Genomic DNA, 17,345 nt, shown 5'->3' with positions numbered 1-17,345 from the left:
CCTTCCTCACCGGATGAACACAGAGTCAGACATTCACCTTTTTTCTCAGAACCCACAGAAATCAGCTGTGGAATGCCACAGAGCTCCTCCCTGAGACCCACCATTTTCAACATCTACATGGACCCGCTTGCAACCATCGTCAGAAACCACAGACTCAACAGAGTCTCCTATACAGACGACACCCAGCTGATCCTCTCCAACAAACCCACAGCCGCCAAGAACAACTTCCACAGCGGAATGAAGGCAGTAGCCACCTGGATAAAGGACAGCTGCCTCTAGCTCAACTCAGACAAGACCGAAGTTCTCATCCTGGGCCCAACACCTCCACCTGGGACGGTTCCTTGTGGCCTGCCTCGCTTGGAACCCCCCACACCCATGGACCACACACAAAACTTCGGCATCATCCAGAACTCCTCGCTCTCAATGAACTGCCAGAATAACGCCGCCTTATCCTCCTGCTTCCACACATTCGGCCTGCTCCGAAAGATCTTCAAGTGGATCCCCACTAGGACAAGAAAAACAGTCACCCACACACTTGTCAGCAGCAGACTCAACTACGGCATGTCACTCTAAGCTGGCACAACTCCAAAACTCCAAAAGAAGCTGCAAAACATCCAAAACACCTCCCACAGCCTCATCCTGAACATCCCTCAACGCAGCCACATCACTGACCACATAAGAGACCTCCACTGGCCTCTGTTAAAAAAATAAAGATCACCTACAAGCTCCTAACGTACGCCTACAAAGCCCCCCACAACGCCAGACCCCCATACCTCAACCACCGCCTCTCCTTCCACACTCCCACTAGACATCTCTGCTCCACCCATCAGACATTGGCCACTATCCCACGAATCCGCAGGATCACCTCTGAAGGAAGATCCTTCTCCTACCTCGCTGCAAGGACCTGGAACTCCCATCCTCTGCATCTCAGGCAATTACCTTCTCTGCCTCAATTCAGGAAGGACCTCCTGACCTGGCTCTTCAAATGAACAGAAAACCCCACGCAGCACCTGGAGACCCTTACAGGTGAGTAGTCACACTCTACACATCCCTGATTGATTGACTGATAAGCTATTGGGCTCTATATTACCAAGCTAGATGTCTACAATAATGGCCCATTGTGCAGACGGATTGGGTCAGGGAGTGTGGCTCTAGTTCTGTTTCTGAGATGGATCAGTGGGTATGAAGGACACAGAGAAGGGTGTGATGCATTTAAAGCTACACCGTATGTATAGTGAACGGCTTTCTCAAGGGATTGCAAGAAAATAGATTACCATCCTAGAACAATTCACTAATGGTTGACATCGGCACGGAGTCAGTGCTTCAGGTCTCCTGTGGTGATGAATACCTGATGTTTAGGGAGGCCAAGAAGGGGGATGGAGCATATAGAGAAACCTGCTTGGTGATGTGTCGGCTTCTGGAGTTTCAACTTAAAACAATGCACAGTAGGCACAAATGGCCCCATACACGGCGAAAGCCAAGGAAAGCATTCAGCTACTCTGGGTGCAGTGGCAGCCCCTGCGCACAGGTCTCTGAGTGAAAGGTTGTCGAGCCAATGGCACAACCATTGAAGCTAGGCCACCTAGTAGTAGTAGTGCTCATAGCTCAGAGCTTCAAGGCTCTCAGCCTCAACCAGAAGTCACAGTTTAGCTAACGCCACTCTGTGCTTGCTAATGTGCAAGATGAGTTCACCCAATGGCTTGTAAAGTAATACAGGAGTCAGGGCAAGAAAACTATCTTAGAAAGGGCAATGCGCTAAGTGGGTGCAAATACGAGTATTCTCCAGAACGTTATTTGGGATCTGAGAGCTGACACAGCTCTAATAAGGTCACAGTCTAGAAGGTCCCGCTTAGAGTGGTAAATCCTGATTTCTTGGTAGTGGAAGGAACCCTTCTACTATTTGAGCCCCCCCCTCTTAAATCCAATTGTACTTTGGCAGAGTTAGGAAGAGAGGGTACACGCAAAATGTTTGCCATCTTACCTGCCGGGCAAAGGCAGCTGCTAAGTCTCTAAACACCTGGGCTATATCAGAGTTGTCCCCCTGGAGCTCTGAAATTGGGAAACAGCATGCATTCTATCTTCACGGGGGTTGTCACATATAGTGACCCCGACCTCCCACTCTCAGTCTGACAGCGAGTGGTTCCATAGCGAGGAGAAAGAGCAGGGTGGAAGGGGTAGCTCTGTCGGGTTCCTCTGCCGACTTGCAAGGGACGTAAAATAAGCTTACTCTGCTGGACAAGCTGTAGGGTCTGCGTATAATATCTTGATGAGGCAAACTGTATGTTCTCCGAAGCTGAATTGCTTTAGAACCTCAAAGGGATATCCCTATGTCTAGGTTCTTAAAGCTTTTTTTAAGGTCTAGAATGAAGGGTGCAGAGCATGGCCAGGACAGCAGGGCCGCTTCAAGGAGCTCGTACAGTCTACTCAAGTTTAGAGAAGTGTTCCTTCAGGGGATAAAGCTGCTTTGATCAGGATAAGTCCGATGACGTAGGACCCTAAGTATTTGGAAAGCTATGAGTTTTCCTTTAATATAGATCGTATGGCGGGGTAGGGAGGGTGGCAACAGTAATAAAGTCTAACCCCAAGGTTTTGTTGTTGCCAGACATATGTCACTGGCCATTGGAGAAGCCATCAAGGCAGAGATTTTGTGTGGTCTACCATATGGGCATGAGGGAGGGTGTGACCTCTCAAGAGTGATGTCAAGTATAGAGTTAAACATTGCCACCTAAAATCAATGGTGGGTAGACCAATATTGCCTGTTCAGAAAGCCAATCAAGAAATGCTGGTTGGTCTGTGTTTGGGGTTATTATGCTACCCAGGCCCAGTGGAATATCACCTAACAAGGCCGGGACTAAGCTGCCCTCGGGATTAACTGTGGTTGACTTAATTGAAAATGGCACTCTCGTCGGGATTCAAATTAAGGCTCCCTTCGCATATGCAGAGTAACTGGTAGTGAAGACCTGGCCTCGCCAGTAGTTTAGCGTAGCACCGTCTGATGCAGTTATGCAAGTTCTTGAAGTAACGTTACGTGGGCTTCTCTGCACCTGATGAACAGTAGATTTTTTTAAGGTCTATTTGACACGTGAATACCCCTAAGGTTCCATGTTATTAACGAGTAGGAATTTGAATGGGTTGTGTGTGTAAAATGAGTGGGGGCATAGGTCTTAGGGTGTCTTGCGAAGTCTGTTGTGCCCCTACTTCAGGTGCCCCAGCAGCTCTGTTGAGAAAGAGTAAGAGAAGGCATGCTGATCAGCAACTAATATGACTGCGGAAGTTTTAACAAGGTTTGAATGGGGAAAATATGCAGGGCAGGAGGGAAACTGGCAAACATCCAAAACAGTCAATACAACTGGTAAACTTCATAAAGGAGTGTGTAGCATAGTCTGTTTTGAGTGTGGGAGTGCTTTGGTGGCCCACCCCTGTAGCGGACTACATTATGATAGGGAATCCCCCACCAAGAGAGAAGGGACAGGCGAGTCACCTGGTAATCCAGTGGTGCAACACATGCCCCCAGATCCTTCGGCCTGTTTAGCCAATGGACAGAAAGCGGACTAAAAGGGGGCAGGAATTGCAGGGGAACCCCCCTACCCCCCATGGGGTCAGAGGGTCTCTGAACCAGAACCCAGTGCATCCTTTCAATGGAAAAAAAGGTCAGATTGTGGGCGGCCGTGAAGGTTTTTATCCACTTCTCTAGGAATTTCACTCGGTTGCACCTCTCAGAACCCTCTGACGATTTGATGTGTTCATCACTTTATGGTTCTGCTGCATGTTTCTCTGCACCCAACTCCCTAACTGTCTAACTGTTCTTTTTTTTCCTCAGGTTTTCCGCCGGTGCCTACCGGCTGCTGCCCGCCTTATTCCTGCCATTTCCTACTCTTTCCGCCGCTGCATCCCTGTGGCCCCGCCCCCCCTGCATTCCCATTGGCCACCCCGCTCCCGCCTTCCAGTTGCTGCTCCCTCCCTCTCCCCCTCTTATGGAGGCCGCGCGCAGCGGGCGAGCCGCTGGCGGCCAAAGGCAAGCCCGTCTGCGCCCGGACCGCGACCAGCGCCAAAACCCCTGGTCCCCGCGCACTCCACGACGCAAGACTCCGATACGAGGCCAACACGCTCCTCGCACTCAACGCCGGCCGAGACCACCGCTGCTTCCAGGCCGCCCCAAAACGCACATACAGACCTTTTTCCTGCTGCAGCTGCAACTTCACCTGCGACAGATCCACCAAACCTCCAAGGACCGGAACCAACCACCTCTGCTGCATACTCCTCAACACCCGCTCCGCACGCAAACACGCCGTCGAGCTCTGGGACCTGCTCGACACCTCTGACCCAGACGTTGCCTTCCTGACCGAGACCTGGTGGAACGACTCCTCAGCGCCCGACATCGCCGTAGCCATCCCGGACGGCTACAAGATCACCCGTAGGGATCGAGACATCGGTATCGGAGGAGGTTTAGCCATCATCCACAGGTCCACCCTCAAGGTATACACCCACGCACACGACACCCTCAACACCGCCCAACACCTGCACTTCCGGATCCACACCGACCCCAACACCACACTCAGAGAAACACTTGTCTACAGACCCCCCAGACCCATGCCCAGTTCAGCAACTCCATCGCCGACCTCGCCAGCACCCACACACTCGCCTCCATGGGCTACATCCTCCTCGGAGACCTGAATTACCACCTCAAGAACAACAACAACTCCGCCACCCTGATCGACAACCGCGCCAACCTCGGCCTCAGACAGATCGTCAACGAACCCACCGGCGCCGCCGGCCACACGCTTGACCCCCGTCTCCACCACTAGCACCCACGTCGCCTTCGACCGCACCACTGAACTCCACTGGACCGACCACCGCTGCATCCATTTCACCTTCAAGAAACCAACCACGCACCACCGCACCAAACAGCTGCCTCGCCGCTGCTGGAGCAAAGTCACAGAAGATCAACTGACCGCCACCCTCGCCCAGAACCCACCCTCCGACCCCACTAAACCAGACGCCACCGCCCACAACCTCAGACAGTGGATCAACGACTGCGCCAACACCCTCGCCCCGTTCAAGAAACCCTCCAACAAACACACCAGCAACAAAGCCACGTGGTTCACCAAAGAGCTCCTGACCTCCAAACGTACATGCCGGAAACTGAAGAAGAAATGGCTCCACGATCGTACACCGGACAGCCACGCAGCCGACAAGGACGCCACCCGCAGACATCACCAACTCATCAGAGGAGCAAAGAAATCTTCCTTCAAAGCCCGCCTGGACAACAACGCACACGACAGCAAAGAACTTTTCAACATAGTGAAGGAACTCTCCAACCCCAGCGCCATCACCGACATCCCGCCGTCACAAGATCTGTGCGACTCACTGGCCACCTTCTTCCACCGCAAGATCTCCGACATCCATGACAGCTTCAACACCACGACCGTCCCGACTACGGCAGACTTCCCCCCCCCACAAACAGCACCAACCGCCTGACCTCCTGGTCCTACGTCTTCGAGACACGCAAGGCCATGAACTCCATCCACTCAGGATCCCCGTCAGACCCCTGGCCACACCACGTATTCAACAAAGCTGACGCATCCATCGCACCCCAACTACGGAAGGTCATCAACATCTCCTTCAAGACAGCAACATTCCCGGAAAGCTGGAAGCACGCCGAAATCAACGCCCTCCTCAAAAAGCCCAAGGCAGACCCAAAGGACCTCAAGAACTTCCGGCCCATCTTTCTGTTCCCTTTCCCGGCGAAGGTCATCGAGAAAACCATCAACATGCAACTGACCCGCCACCTCGAGGACAACAACATCTTAGACCCCCTCCCAGTCTGGATTCAGACGACACCACAGCACCAAGAGAGCCCTCATCGCCGCCACAGACGACATCCGATGCCAACTAGACAACGGCGAAACATCAGCCCTCATCCTCCTGGACCTACCAGCCGCCTTCGAAACGGTCTGCCACCGCACACTAAAGACACGCCTCCAAGAATCCAGAATCCAGGAGACGGATCTGGACTGGACCAGGTCCTTCCTCACCGGCCAAAGAGTCCACCTCCCACCTTTCCGATCCAAAGCCACCGACATCAGCTGCGGCGTACCCCAGGGCTCATCCCTCAGCCCGACCCTGTTCAACGTCTACATGGCCCCCCTCGCACAAGTAGCCCACCAGCACGACCAGAACATATTCTCCTATGCCGACGACACCCAGCTCATCCTCTCCCTCACCAAAGACCCGCACACCGCCAAGACCAACCTCCACGAGGGAATGAAGGCCGTCACCGAATGGATGAGGAGCAGCCGCCTGAAACTGAACTCGCACAAGACGGAGGTCCTCATCCTCGACTCCACCCCCTCTGCCTGGGACGACTCCTGGTGGCCCACCACACTGGGAACAGCACCGACACCCACGGACCACGCACGCAACCTAGGATTCATCCTCGACTCCTCCCTCTCCATGTCCAAGCAGGTCAACGCCTCTCCTCCTCCTACTACAACACCCTCGCATGCTCCGCAGGATCTACAAGTGGATCCAGACCGAAACTAGAAGAACGGTGACCCAGGCCCTCGTCAGCAGCAGACTGGACTACGGCAACGCACTCTATGCACGAATCCCTGGCAAACACCTACAACGACTACAACGCATCCAAAACGCCTCCGCCCAACTGATCCTCAACATCCCTCGCTGCAGCCACATCACCCCCCATCTGAGAGACCTTCACTGGCTCCCCGTCAACAAGAGGATCACTTTCAAGCTCCTCACCCACGCACACAAAGCACTCCACAACACCGGACCAGCCTACCTGAACAGCAGACTCAGCTTCTACACCCCCACCCGCAAGCTCCGCTCCGCCAGCTGCGCCGCCGTCCCCCGCCTCCAACGAGCAACCGCCGGTGGCAGGTCCTTCTCCTTCCTTGCCGCCAAGACCTGGAACACCCTCCCTACCCACCTACGGCAGACCCAGGACCTTCTCACCTTCAGAAGACTCCTCAAGACCTGGCTCTTCGAGCAGTAGCAGCACCCCTCCCCTCAGCGCCTTGAGACCCTCATGGTGAATAGTGCGCTTTACAAGTGATTGATTGATTGATTGAATGTTCCCACTGCCTTTGGGAGTTGGGTTGGTGCCAGGAATGTCCAGTAATGGCCAACCAGAGCAATCGCCATGCGCGTCGAAGGGCCTTATATGAGGATGTTGTCATAATTATAAAGTCTGGATTCATGGGTGTGATTCTTGCAAAGTAGGGGGGTCTGGGACTGAATAAGGAGGTAAAGAAAAGGTCACTTCTTGAATGAAGTCTGATCCAAGGGGGGTGCAGGGTACCTATTCTTGGTTCCAGCATCCTCCTCCTATTACACCAAAGGTGAGTACCTCACCTATTCCTGTGTGCCTGCAGTAAGGAAGATTTGACTTCCTGGCATCCCAGCAGACCCCACAGCGCAGTGCCCTCTTTGGTTCATGGGCTCGCTGAGGGCCACGCCACTATTCTTCACAGCAACCACCCCGCTAATGTCCTCTGGGCAGGGAAGCTACATTGCTATGAGCGTGTGGTGGTTGCCTTTCTGGTTGGTTAGCCCCCAGGAGGAGGTCCAAAGCCCAGAGCAGTGGGCCCTCCCAAAAATCCAAAGACCTCTATCTAGAAACCCAGAATGCCCCATGGGGTGATTCACACAGTCTGCTTCACACTGCTGCACCAATATGTGCCAAGGAGTGTAGGAGACCCTGGGCACAAGTCAGAGGCAGGCCCTGCTCTTTGATGAAAGTCACCAAACTGTGGGGCCTGGGCCGCAAGGTCCACGAGGTGCGGCTACCCTGCTGGGTTATAGGCCAACCCAGCTTGTCCAGCTGCCACAGGGGCCTCCTGTCCTGTCAAGCGGGTCCCATCTGCTTAATAACTGCTATAGGACTAGGATAGCCGCAGATGCGGAGGGGAGAAACAGATTCTAGGTTGGCTGGCAGGGACCTCTCTAAGGTGCGCCCATCACCATGGCCTTGCTGGCCATACCCATGCTGTGTACTGTAACGGATAAAAGGAGAGTATAAATTACACAGCAAAGGTAGAACACGGCTGAACAAAATCTCCACTATGTATGTGTATGTATTCATGTATTTTTTAAGTGTCACATCCTAGTAGACTACTAAGCCTATCAGGCCTTCTAAAGAGATTATTGCAAGAGTTATTACAGTGCAAAGCATCTACCCATAGGATTTGTAAACAAGGTGGTCGTCATTAAAACCCTTGCCTGCAAGGGTAATCTGGGACATTCATTTCATGTTACAAAATACATGTCTGTAGGCTTTAAAGCAATGCAAAAACAATCCACTCTCAAAGGCTTACCGTATTTAAAATATGGGTTTCACATAAATAAATAAATCCTACTGCCTTTGTTGTAAATTTCAAAATGAACAGATCAGCCCGATGGCATCTGAATGTTTTACTCCCAACGAACCAAGCAGGCATGTAGCCTTAACCATAGGCTTGCACTGTATTACAAAAAAGTTCAACATTATAATTATCAAAACAGTGTAAATAGGGCCTAATAAGGATTAATATAGTTCCAATCTTCTATCCCCACAGTTTGTTCGAGTTGGCCACCAACGCCTAAACCCTTGCTTACTACAATAATCTATGTGATTCCACATATCAAAATACCTACCTACAGGTTTTAGCAGAGTGTAATAACAATCCACCCTTAAAAGTATTTTTCCTTGAATGCATGCTTTTCACAATAAGTAAGTCAGGCCTACTGGCCTTGTTATGACTTTTTAAATTAAACAGGTCAAACCTATGTAAACTGATATAGGTTTTCACAATAGAGATAAGGTGTACAGCCGCTGCCAATCACTTAACATCATAACCTACATAGGCATACAGAAGTGCGCATAAGCGGTCTACCATCATGTACACAGTTCAAATTATAAATATCTACACAATTACAATTGGTAAATATACAACCCCTCTCAAAATGACCTGACAAATATCACAATAAAAATCTTCCACCCCAGCATTTGTAAAATTGGGGCTCAGTGCTAAATCCCTTTTCCACTATGGTAATCTGTGAGATTTCATGTAACAAAATGCATGTCTATAACCTGTAACACAGTGTGTTAATCCACTGTTAAAACCCTACTGGCTTTATCAAATTCTTTCACAATAAACAAACCAGGCCTATTACCTTTGTCATAAATTTACATAATAAACAGGTCAGATATATGGCATAGGACATAACTTTCCAGTGAACCAATCTGATCTATATCCTTTACCAGCTCACGTCTACTGTACTGAGCAAATGTTTTCACACAAGGCAACTATCAGCTCACAGTCAAAAAATTATAAATGTACCCAAAAATGAGTTGACAAAACAAAATACCATCTCTCAACAAGCGGGTCTATTAAGGATTTTCACAGTGCGAATCTTATATCCACTTTGTTCGCCATCAGAAAGGGCAAGCAACACCAAACCCCTTGCCTACTACAATTCCCTTTCAGACTCCACGTAATAAAGTAGCTCTCTGGAGGATTTAATACAGAGTAACAACAATCCACCTTTAACTATCCGTTGAACAAAAAACATGCTGTTCCCGATACAAAAGGCAGTCCTACTGGCTTTCTCGTAACTTTTCATAATACACACATAAAAACAATAAGTGTTGACCATTAGCTTGCCACCATAATCAACACAGACCTGTTGTGTGTAGCGTAAGCTTGTTTACTAGCCAAAAGGTGCAGTACCAATACTCTTTAAGTGGAAGCACACAACTTCTGCCCAATCAAATGTGGTACTGAAGAATGCCAACATGTGGATGGAGCCTAAGCCCCTTTCCTAGTAGTACTTACGAAAGATATTTTTGTATTGATTATATAAGGTATGTTGACATCTGAGCTGCCAAGCCAGACCTAAAAAGCTTGCTGCAGTTAAAAAACAGCACACAAAACTAGTGTTTCCTGCATATAATGTAGATATGAAATATAATGGTGTGTTCAGTTTTCTTTGGAGATCTAAAATGAACCCCCAAGCATTGGGTGTGGAATAATCCATCAAACAGTCAATAGCACAAAGGGCCTGATTCGGATGCGGTTAGGAAAGCATTCCCACCTAGGGCCTGATTCTGATGCAGTTAGCAAGACCTCTTAACAGCATTTGCTCCTTCCAAATCTGATCGGGAACATGTCTTACCAACCGATGGCCCAATTATGATGCAGTTAGGAACATATGCTCCCATTGTAGTCAATGGAAGTCCAACCAAATCGTATCGGGAAGCATCCGGATGCATCCTACTCAGTCGGTCAGACTCTCCTGATCCGAGTGGGTCGGAAACCATTTCCAAACCGATTCGGTCAGAAAGCTTTACAACCCGCATCAGAGTCAGGCCCTAAGTGTGAGTCTTCTGGGTGGAGCCAAATCCCACTATGTGTATATATCAAAGAATGTGTAACTATAGGTCAAGAGGACCGCGCATAGTCAATGCAGACCTAAAACAGTAGTCTTCATGTGTAGCCAGTCTTCCTGGATGTCCTATTCAGAAAATGCCCCCCATCCCAGGAGGGGACAATTACCTACTGGGTTTAGTCCTTCCACTAGAAGGTGCTCATGCGTAGTACACAGCCCTCATCCGTTATAAAGAAGCTGATACCACAGCCACAGGATGCAGTCTTATCTATTGAGTCACAAGGATGTGAGCACCAGGGTACTGCTCCTAAACTGGTTCCAACAAGATCCTTTGTGCAAACCTAACCAGATCATCAGGGTCCAGTTAGGCTCGGGTGGAGTTCAGCTTTTGAAGTACTTAGCCATAATTAGTTCATTACAAATGCCCAAAAAAGAACAAGTGTACACATTTCGGAGCCTCTTGGGGCTCCGGTTCTATACCAGACGATTCTGGAGTACCCAGTTTGGGATATAAATTCAAATTCAAGGTCACAGAAAAAAACAGAGTACAACATGCAGGAGACCTCAAAAGAGATATGGCCCATTCCAAGGGGCCAATGACTCATAGACCAACTTCAGGGGGGTGCTGATACCCCATTCAGGGTACATCACCCTTCCTACTAAGATTACACCTCTGACCCAGCCAGGACAGGTCCCTTCAACTAAGAGGTGCTGATTTCACAGAAATTGTGGGGTCAAATGTGTAATCAAAACCAAGATAAAACTATGATCAACTGTGGATTAATTATGAATAAGGATAATTTGTCCATTAGAATAAAGACAAGAGGGACTTAAACGTCAACCAAGTTAAACGTCTTCAAGGAGGAAACACCCGCTATTGTGCAAGCATAAAACATGGTGCATCTCCATTTCAGCAGGTGCCGAAGATCCCAGGCAGCGTACAACTCCCTAGAAAGGATGTTGGAACCAATGAAGATATAGCAACATCCCATGGGGCCCCTTGATTGCCTCTATTCTGATTAAAGGCATAGGACCCCACCTGAAGTTGCTAGGCAAGCCAAAGAGAATCCCAGCTACATCACTCTCACCAAGAGGGTGCTGGAGCCTTCCTGACACAAATAGAAGCAAGCTCCTGAGGGCAGAGAAAACTGCCGCATGCAGACCCCAGGAAGACACGGATATATTTTAGAAAATACAGGTCACATGCAACCACATCTTGCTCAGTCCTCTTCTCATGCATACATACATACAGCTAGTCTTGTGCTGCTAGAATGTCGACCCACTGGCACATATATCAGAAAGAAGTGTAAGTACTCACTAGTGTGCAGAATCATTCAGCTCGAACTCACAGCCCCTGGCAGCTGTGGCCCTCACTCCAGCATCGGCCCAAAGTCTACTCAGTGCACAAGGCACAAAAGGAAGGACTTGGTGATATTCATCACAGCACCGTCTGCAAGACAGGATTAAACATGCAGGAACCTGCAAGAGAACCCAAAACGATCAGTAGTAAGTTCACAGGCCTCAACCACTCACCTCTCCCTCGACTCATTTTCAGATAACATAACAAGGATAAAACCAAGGGCATGCTCTTAGGTCCATAGGAAAACAAATTATACAAAACACTGTTTGAACCCTTTTTGTGTATTTAACCAACAAAATAGTTAAAATCACCCCTGAAATACGGAATTACGGAATTAAAGTCTCCATCTCCTAAACCAAGATCCCTCATCTTCCCTTTTCATCCTCTGGAACAGGTCAATCATCGAGGGTCATAGTGCAGTTTGTGACTCAGTCAATGCTCTGTAAATAAATGCTAGCTTGTAAATAAATGCTCACTTGTGCTAGCTAGAGCATATGTAAAGGACATTAACATTTTAACCTACCTGTTACATCACTGTAATAGGTTAGTAGACAATACTTGACCCCTTAAAATTGACAACCTGGATATCACAATGTCTGAAAGCTGTTTTTGTGCGATTAACATTCCCGGTATCTTCACGTAGAACCCATACAAGATTCCAAACTAAAGGCATTCAAACTCTTCACCACAGTTTCTGCTTCGGAGCGGTGTAGTCACTGTAGCTTTGACTTTGGTGCTCCCTGATTAGAACTGTCACTTTAGAAACAAATTCTGCCCATAAAACACTTCTGAAACATTCTCATAAGAATGACACAGTAGATCTTTTTTAATCCTTTATGTAATTATTAAAGTCAAAATACAAAATATGCGCCATTAGTAAATTAGCAGCATAGCATATGAATAATAAGTAAATGAACTGAGAATAAATTCACCTTCAAATAATGGGAGTAAGGGTCTCTCCACATGAGAAATGCACAGTCTTATAAAGGACTTTAGACAATGGGGTTCATACGTTCAGTGGGAACACACGATTCATTAAGTGTAAACAAATAGGAAATAGTCTAAAAGGAACACTTCTACATAGAATATATTCAGTGATTTTCCCACCGCCACCACAATATGATTCGATCATTCTCACAGTCTTGGTTACACAGTTTAAATAATACAATGTAAACAGAACTAGGTCAAGCAAGATTAGCCCTTACTTAGTGTATTCAGGAGATTTTCTTTGAGAAAGTTTTGTGCTGACTTGTGTGAAACTAGCAACGTTTATTTTAGCAGCGGCATCAACAATATCCTGTGTCACGTAATGACATTTAAACAAGATGGAAGACTATGTAAACACAGTTCAATATTAGCAATCGGTCAAATATTGGGCATTAATTTTATTAATAAATAGTTAGTGCTCACAAGGGTGTGGAGAAATTCCTCATTTACCAAAGAAGGTCATAGTAGTAAAGACAACGTTTATTGCCTGACCAGATTCAAAGAAGAAACAACCTTAGACAACCTGGAGACTGACCTTAAACTATAGCATTCAGGACTTCCGGCCAAAATGGTGAAACATGAAAACATCCCTAGCGCATCCCTCTGACACACATGCCATCCGAAACGGAAGAATGCAAGTCAATCCTTCTACACAAATAGGGCAGACACAATGCAACAACCTGGAGCCACTAGGTCGGTGCAATCCAAAGACAAATTAAGCATCTAACCGACCCTAAACTCAAGATTTTACCTCATACCCAACAAAGGCTATCAGGCCTGAGTAGAGCAACATGGTGGGGGTGGCCATGATCTAGGTTGGGGAGGAGTCCCTTGGTGACCCCCCTATCCCCCACATCCTAAGGGAAAAAGAGCACCAGGGTCACACTGACCCTTTCTGGGAGAGAAAGGAAATGTGAGCAGCAAAAAACACTAGCTCCATCCACGAGAGTCTGCGGCCCTGGAGGCCTGTGTGGTGGCTTTACAACTAAACAGCAGTTCGCTCCCAGAGTGACTCAGGCAACAGGTTAAGGAGCTGAAGTGAACGGTTCACTCCCACACTCCGAGAAAAGAAAATGTCCAAATAGCCCCATAAGCATCCTGCTAGAAAAATAAACATTGGGAGCAACAAGGCATTACACGAAGAAACGCAAGAGTAATGATCTAAGCTGGGAGTTGCCTCTACTTATGAGACAAGATAAAGCCTGGCCCACAGGGAGGCGACCAGCTACAGGGATGGATGCTTTTCTTTGAATTGAGACGAATTCACGATGGACTGCAGGAACACTAAATGGGCTCTTATGAAGGAGGCCCACACAACGGATGCAGTCCAAGATCGACATATTTAGTCGTCACTTCAGACCGGGTCCGGAACGGATTGGGCCCTAAGACCCACTTTGAAACGGGCGCAATATTCACCACTACTCGCCGATTATTACGCTTGCCTTGACGAAGTTCAACCATTGAACGAAACGCGTTGGCTGGTGCTTTGCACAAATCTCATGGATTGTTTAAAATAAAGACTTATATTTTTGCAACAAAGATACTGATCAAGCTTCTTTATTGACATAATACTAAACATAATCAAATGAATTTTTGTCTACAAACTGTTTAAATCTGCTTTGTATGTAATGATCCAATTTCGTATTCCATAACTATGTAATCTTGCCCAACAATTTTACAGATAAGATACTAATCATTTTTATCTCAACAGTTATTTCTTTTAAAGAGTGTAAATATCATCATGTTGTTTTAAATTGTATATTTTAAAAATGCACTTTCATGGTGTTGTACTCTAAAAACCGAATAAGGTATCTTTGATTGATTGATTGACATAATACTCACTTGGGAGTGCACCTCTCCAGTGTTCTCAATGGCGCGAAACCAGCAGGAGAAGAACAAAATTCAGCCCTTACAATCTTTCAACATCCATCAGGAGACATGATCACCTCTTGAGGCAACAACTGTGGACAATATGACGAAAAAATATAGCCGGGTGGCACCCTGGTGAGTGCGGGTAAGGCGTTCTCCCAGGTACAGAGAAAAAGCCATCCAACCCACAGGGGGGTATGCCTACCATAGGCCATTTGAAAGAAAAAGTCCTATCACCAAATACTTTCACCCACATCAACCCTTGCTAACAAACAACAAAAAAGCTCAACAATGGCGGCAGTCCTCATAGGATCCGAAAAGCAGCCTAGCTGAGTTCCAGACAAGCTTGGAGAGGTCGCTGACAGAGGGATTTCCCGCGCTCAAGGAGGAAATATGGAGTGAGCTAATCAAAATGAAGAGTGACCTGACAACTCCAGATCTCAGAACTGAGATGCCGGAGGGCCAAGCCACCTCTAGGGAAGAAACTGGTCAGTTAACCACACAACACTCTCTACCCTGGAAACACATACACGGACACCACAGCTAAACTCCAAGACAAAGAAAATCGAAGTGTGCAACCTCACGGCAAGAACAGAGAGCGAAGATATCTATAGATGCCTCAATAACTTGTAAGGACATGTGCTGCAAGCTCATGCTACAACAAAAAATAATATCATAAGAGCATACAGAGTCGAGAGGAAGACCAAGAGAAGTAATACCCAAATTAGGACACCATATGCATCCTCACTGTGGGACTGAGGAAGAAACCACACAATTCTACAGCTGTATCAAGACCTCTTCCATTTGATCGTCCAGCAAGAAGGTAACTCCATCCACTTACCTAAGTAACCGGTCAGGTACAGGATGGCCCACCTGAAAGACATCTAATTACAAGACGTAGGGAAAGAATGGACATTAAAGACAGTTGATGAAGGCCTCCAACTCCTACAGCCCAGTGATGCCTCTGATGACGGAAGGGGAAAAAATTGAACAACAAACGAACATGATGAAGGTTCTTCAGAGAGACACAATGAGGAGCTGCACCAAAGCGACACAGAGATAGCTCGATGAGGAAGAAAGCAAGCACTGCAACGTGCACCTAAGAACCACAGCAGATGTCTGCTGGTCTGCCCAACAACCTGGAACTTTATAACAGCATAATGACTCATTGTGCTTCCACAAGCAACATGGGAAAACTTTAAGCGTATCATAAGATTTAGCCCAACACCCGAAGCAGATTCTGGTAAGGGCAGAAGGTAGGGGACGAGGGAATGTAAATCAACAATTATTTTTTCGATCTGATGAGACCAGAGGTTCATACAGATCACAACCCGAGGGCACCAAGGATGAGTGAACTAAAATTAAATTATTAGACTCTCTCGAAGGTGCACATAGCAAAGGCAACCCAGGCCCTGATGACCAATTTCTATTGTTGCGCTTTCTATCGCCATACAGGGGCTAAGGGAGGTAAATCAATCAGCTCAAAGTCATTATTGAATCAAATGTGGCAAGGCAAGCAAAGTGGAACACATATACTAACCTCCACAATTCAAACTAAAATCCCTTAATATTAACCGCATCGCTGCTGATGATATCCCTCTCCTGTGCTGGGCCATAATAAAAACGGGTGTGGTCATGACAAGCTCAGCTCGTCATGAGCACCTGAGAGGTATATGCCATGACGAGCTGAGCTCGTCATGAGCACCGAAGGGGTTAAGGGCCTCAACGCCCCAGATAAACCGCATACGATATAGCATTGCATTGCATTGCCTGTCACAACAGGACTGAGAGATAATTTATCAGCAGGAAGGAGTAGTTTCTGTCCTGTAACTCCAGTTCTGTAGTAGGGGTATCTCTGTTATAGTCATAATCTAGTGAATAGTCCCGCCCATGTGCGTGGACCCAGGCAATCAAAAATAATCTCTTAAATTGTCAAAAAATGCAGAACTGCAAAGACACTTAAGAGAGAATTTAAAGACACATAATGCAGCCTATATCCACAGGCTACACTGTCCAGTACTTCAACTAGAAATTCCACCAAAAACAACCACACAAACAGCACAGCCTGCCCAGTTTCTTCCACAGAAAAACTTGCCTCTACCAGTAAAAGCCTCTGGAATGATAAAGAGGAAGGCATGGACAGACACGCCCCATAGGCTGCCATTATGTGGCTTAAATAGGATACTGTGCCTTTAAGAGAACTTTCCAGAACTTCTCCCAGTATCCCAGAATGCACAGCAGGTCCCGTGACACGCCAGACCTGTAGCATTCCTGACATGAAAATCTTTCTCCACCGGGGAGGAGGGCGGGCGCTTATGACTATAACAGAGATACCCCTACAACAGAACTGGAGTTACGGGACAGAAACTACTCCTTCTGTAGCAGGAGATCTCTGTGTATAGTCATAATCTAGTGAATAGAATGGCAAGCCCATCCCCACACCAAAGCGGTGGTGGAGAAAAGAGAAATAACACCACTATTGTGCGAACAGATTTCGCAGCGAAGCCTGCCCAACCTGAGCGTCTGCCCTGGCATCAGTGTCCAGGCAGTAATGCTTAGCAAAGGTATGGACCGACTTCCAAGTGGCCGCCTTGCAGATTTCTGCAATTGGAACATTACGGAGCAAAGCAGTTACCCCCTAAGGTCTTATTAGCTTTTTGGTAACACAGCTGTATGCAGGACACAATCCACCTAGAGATGGACTGCTTCGAGGTCGCAAGACCCGTCCTGACCGATCCATAAT

General features: G+C 47.6%; 1 protein-coding gene across 2 annotated transcripts in view; it reads right to left on the bottom strand.

Moving 5' to 3' along the window:
* LOC144769628 (guanine nucleotide-binding protein G(o) subunit alpha-like) overlaps positions 1-17,345 on the bottom strand; it is a 727,529-nt gene that overhangs the window by 514,194 nt on the left and 195,990 nt on the right. For both annotated transcript variants that reach the window (XM_078653798.1, XM_078653797.1), the window contains exon 4: positions 11,705-11,865. In XM_078653798.1, coding sequence (XP_078509924.1) covers positions 11,705-11,865 — 161 coding nt within the window. The remainder of the gene's footprint in view (positions 1-11,704; positions 11,866-17,345) is intronic.

The sequence above is a fragment of the Lissotriton helveticus genome, chromosome 7 (assembly GCF_964261635.1).
Source record: "Lissotriton helveticus chromosome 7, aLisHel1.1, whole genome shotgun sequence".
Classification (NCBI taxonomy): Eukaryota; Metazoa; Chordata; class Amphibia; order Caudata; family Salamandridae; genus Lissotriton; species Lissotriton helveticus.
This window is presented reverse-complemented; position numbering and strand designations above follow the sequence as displayed.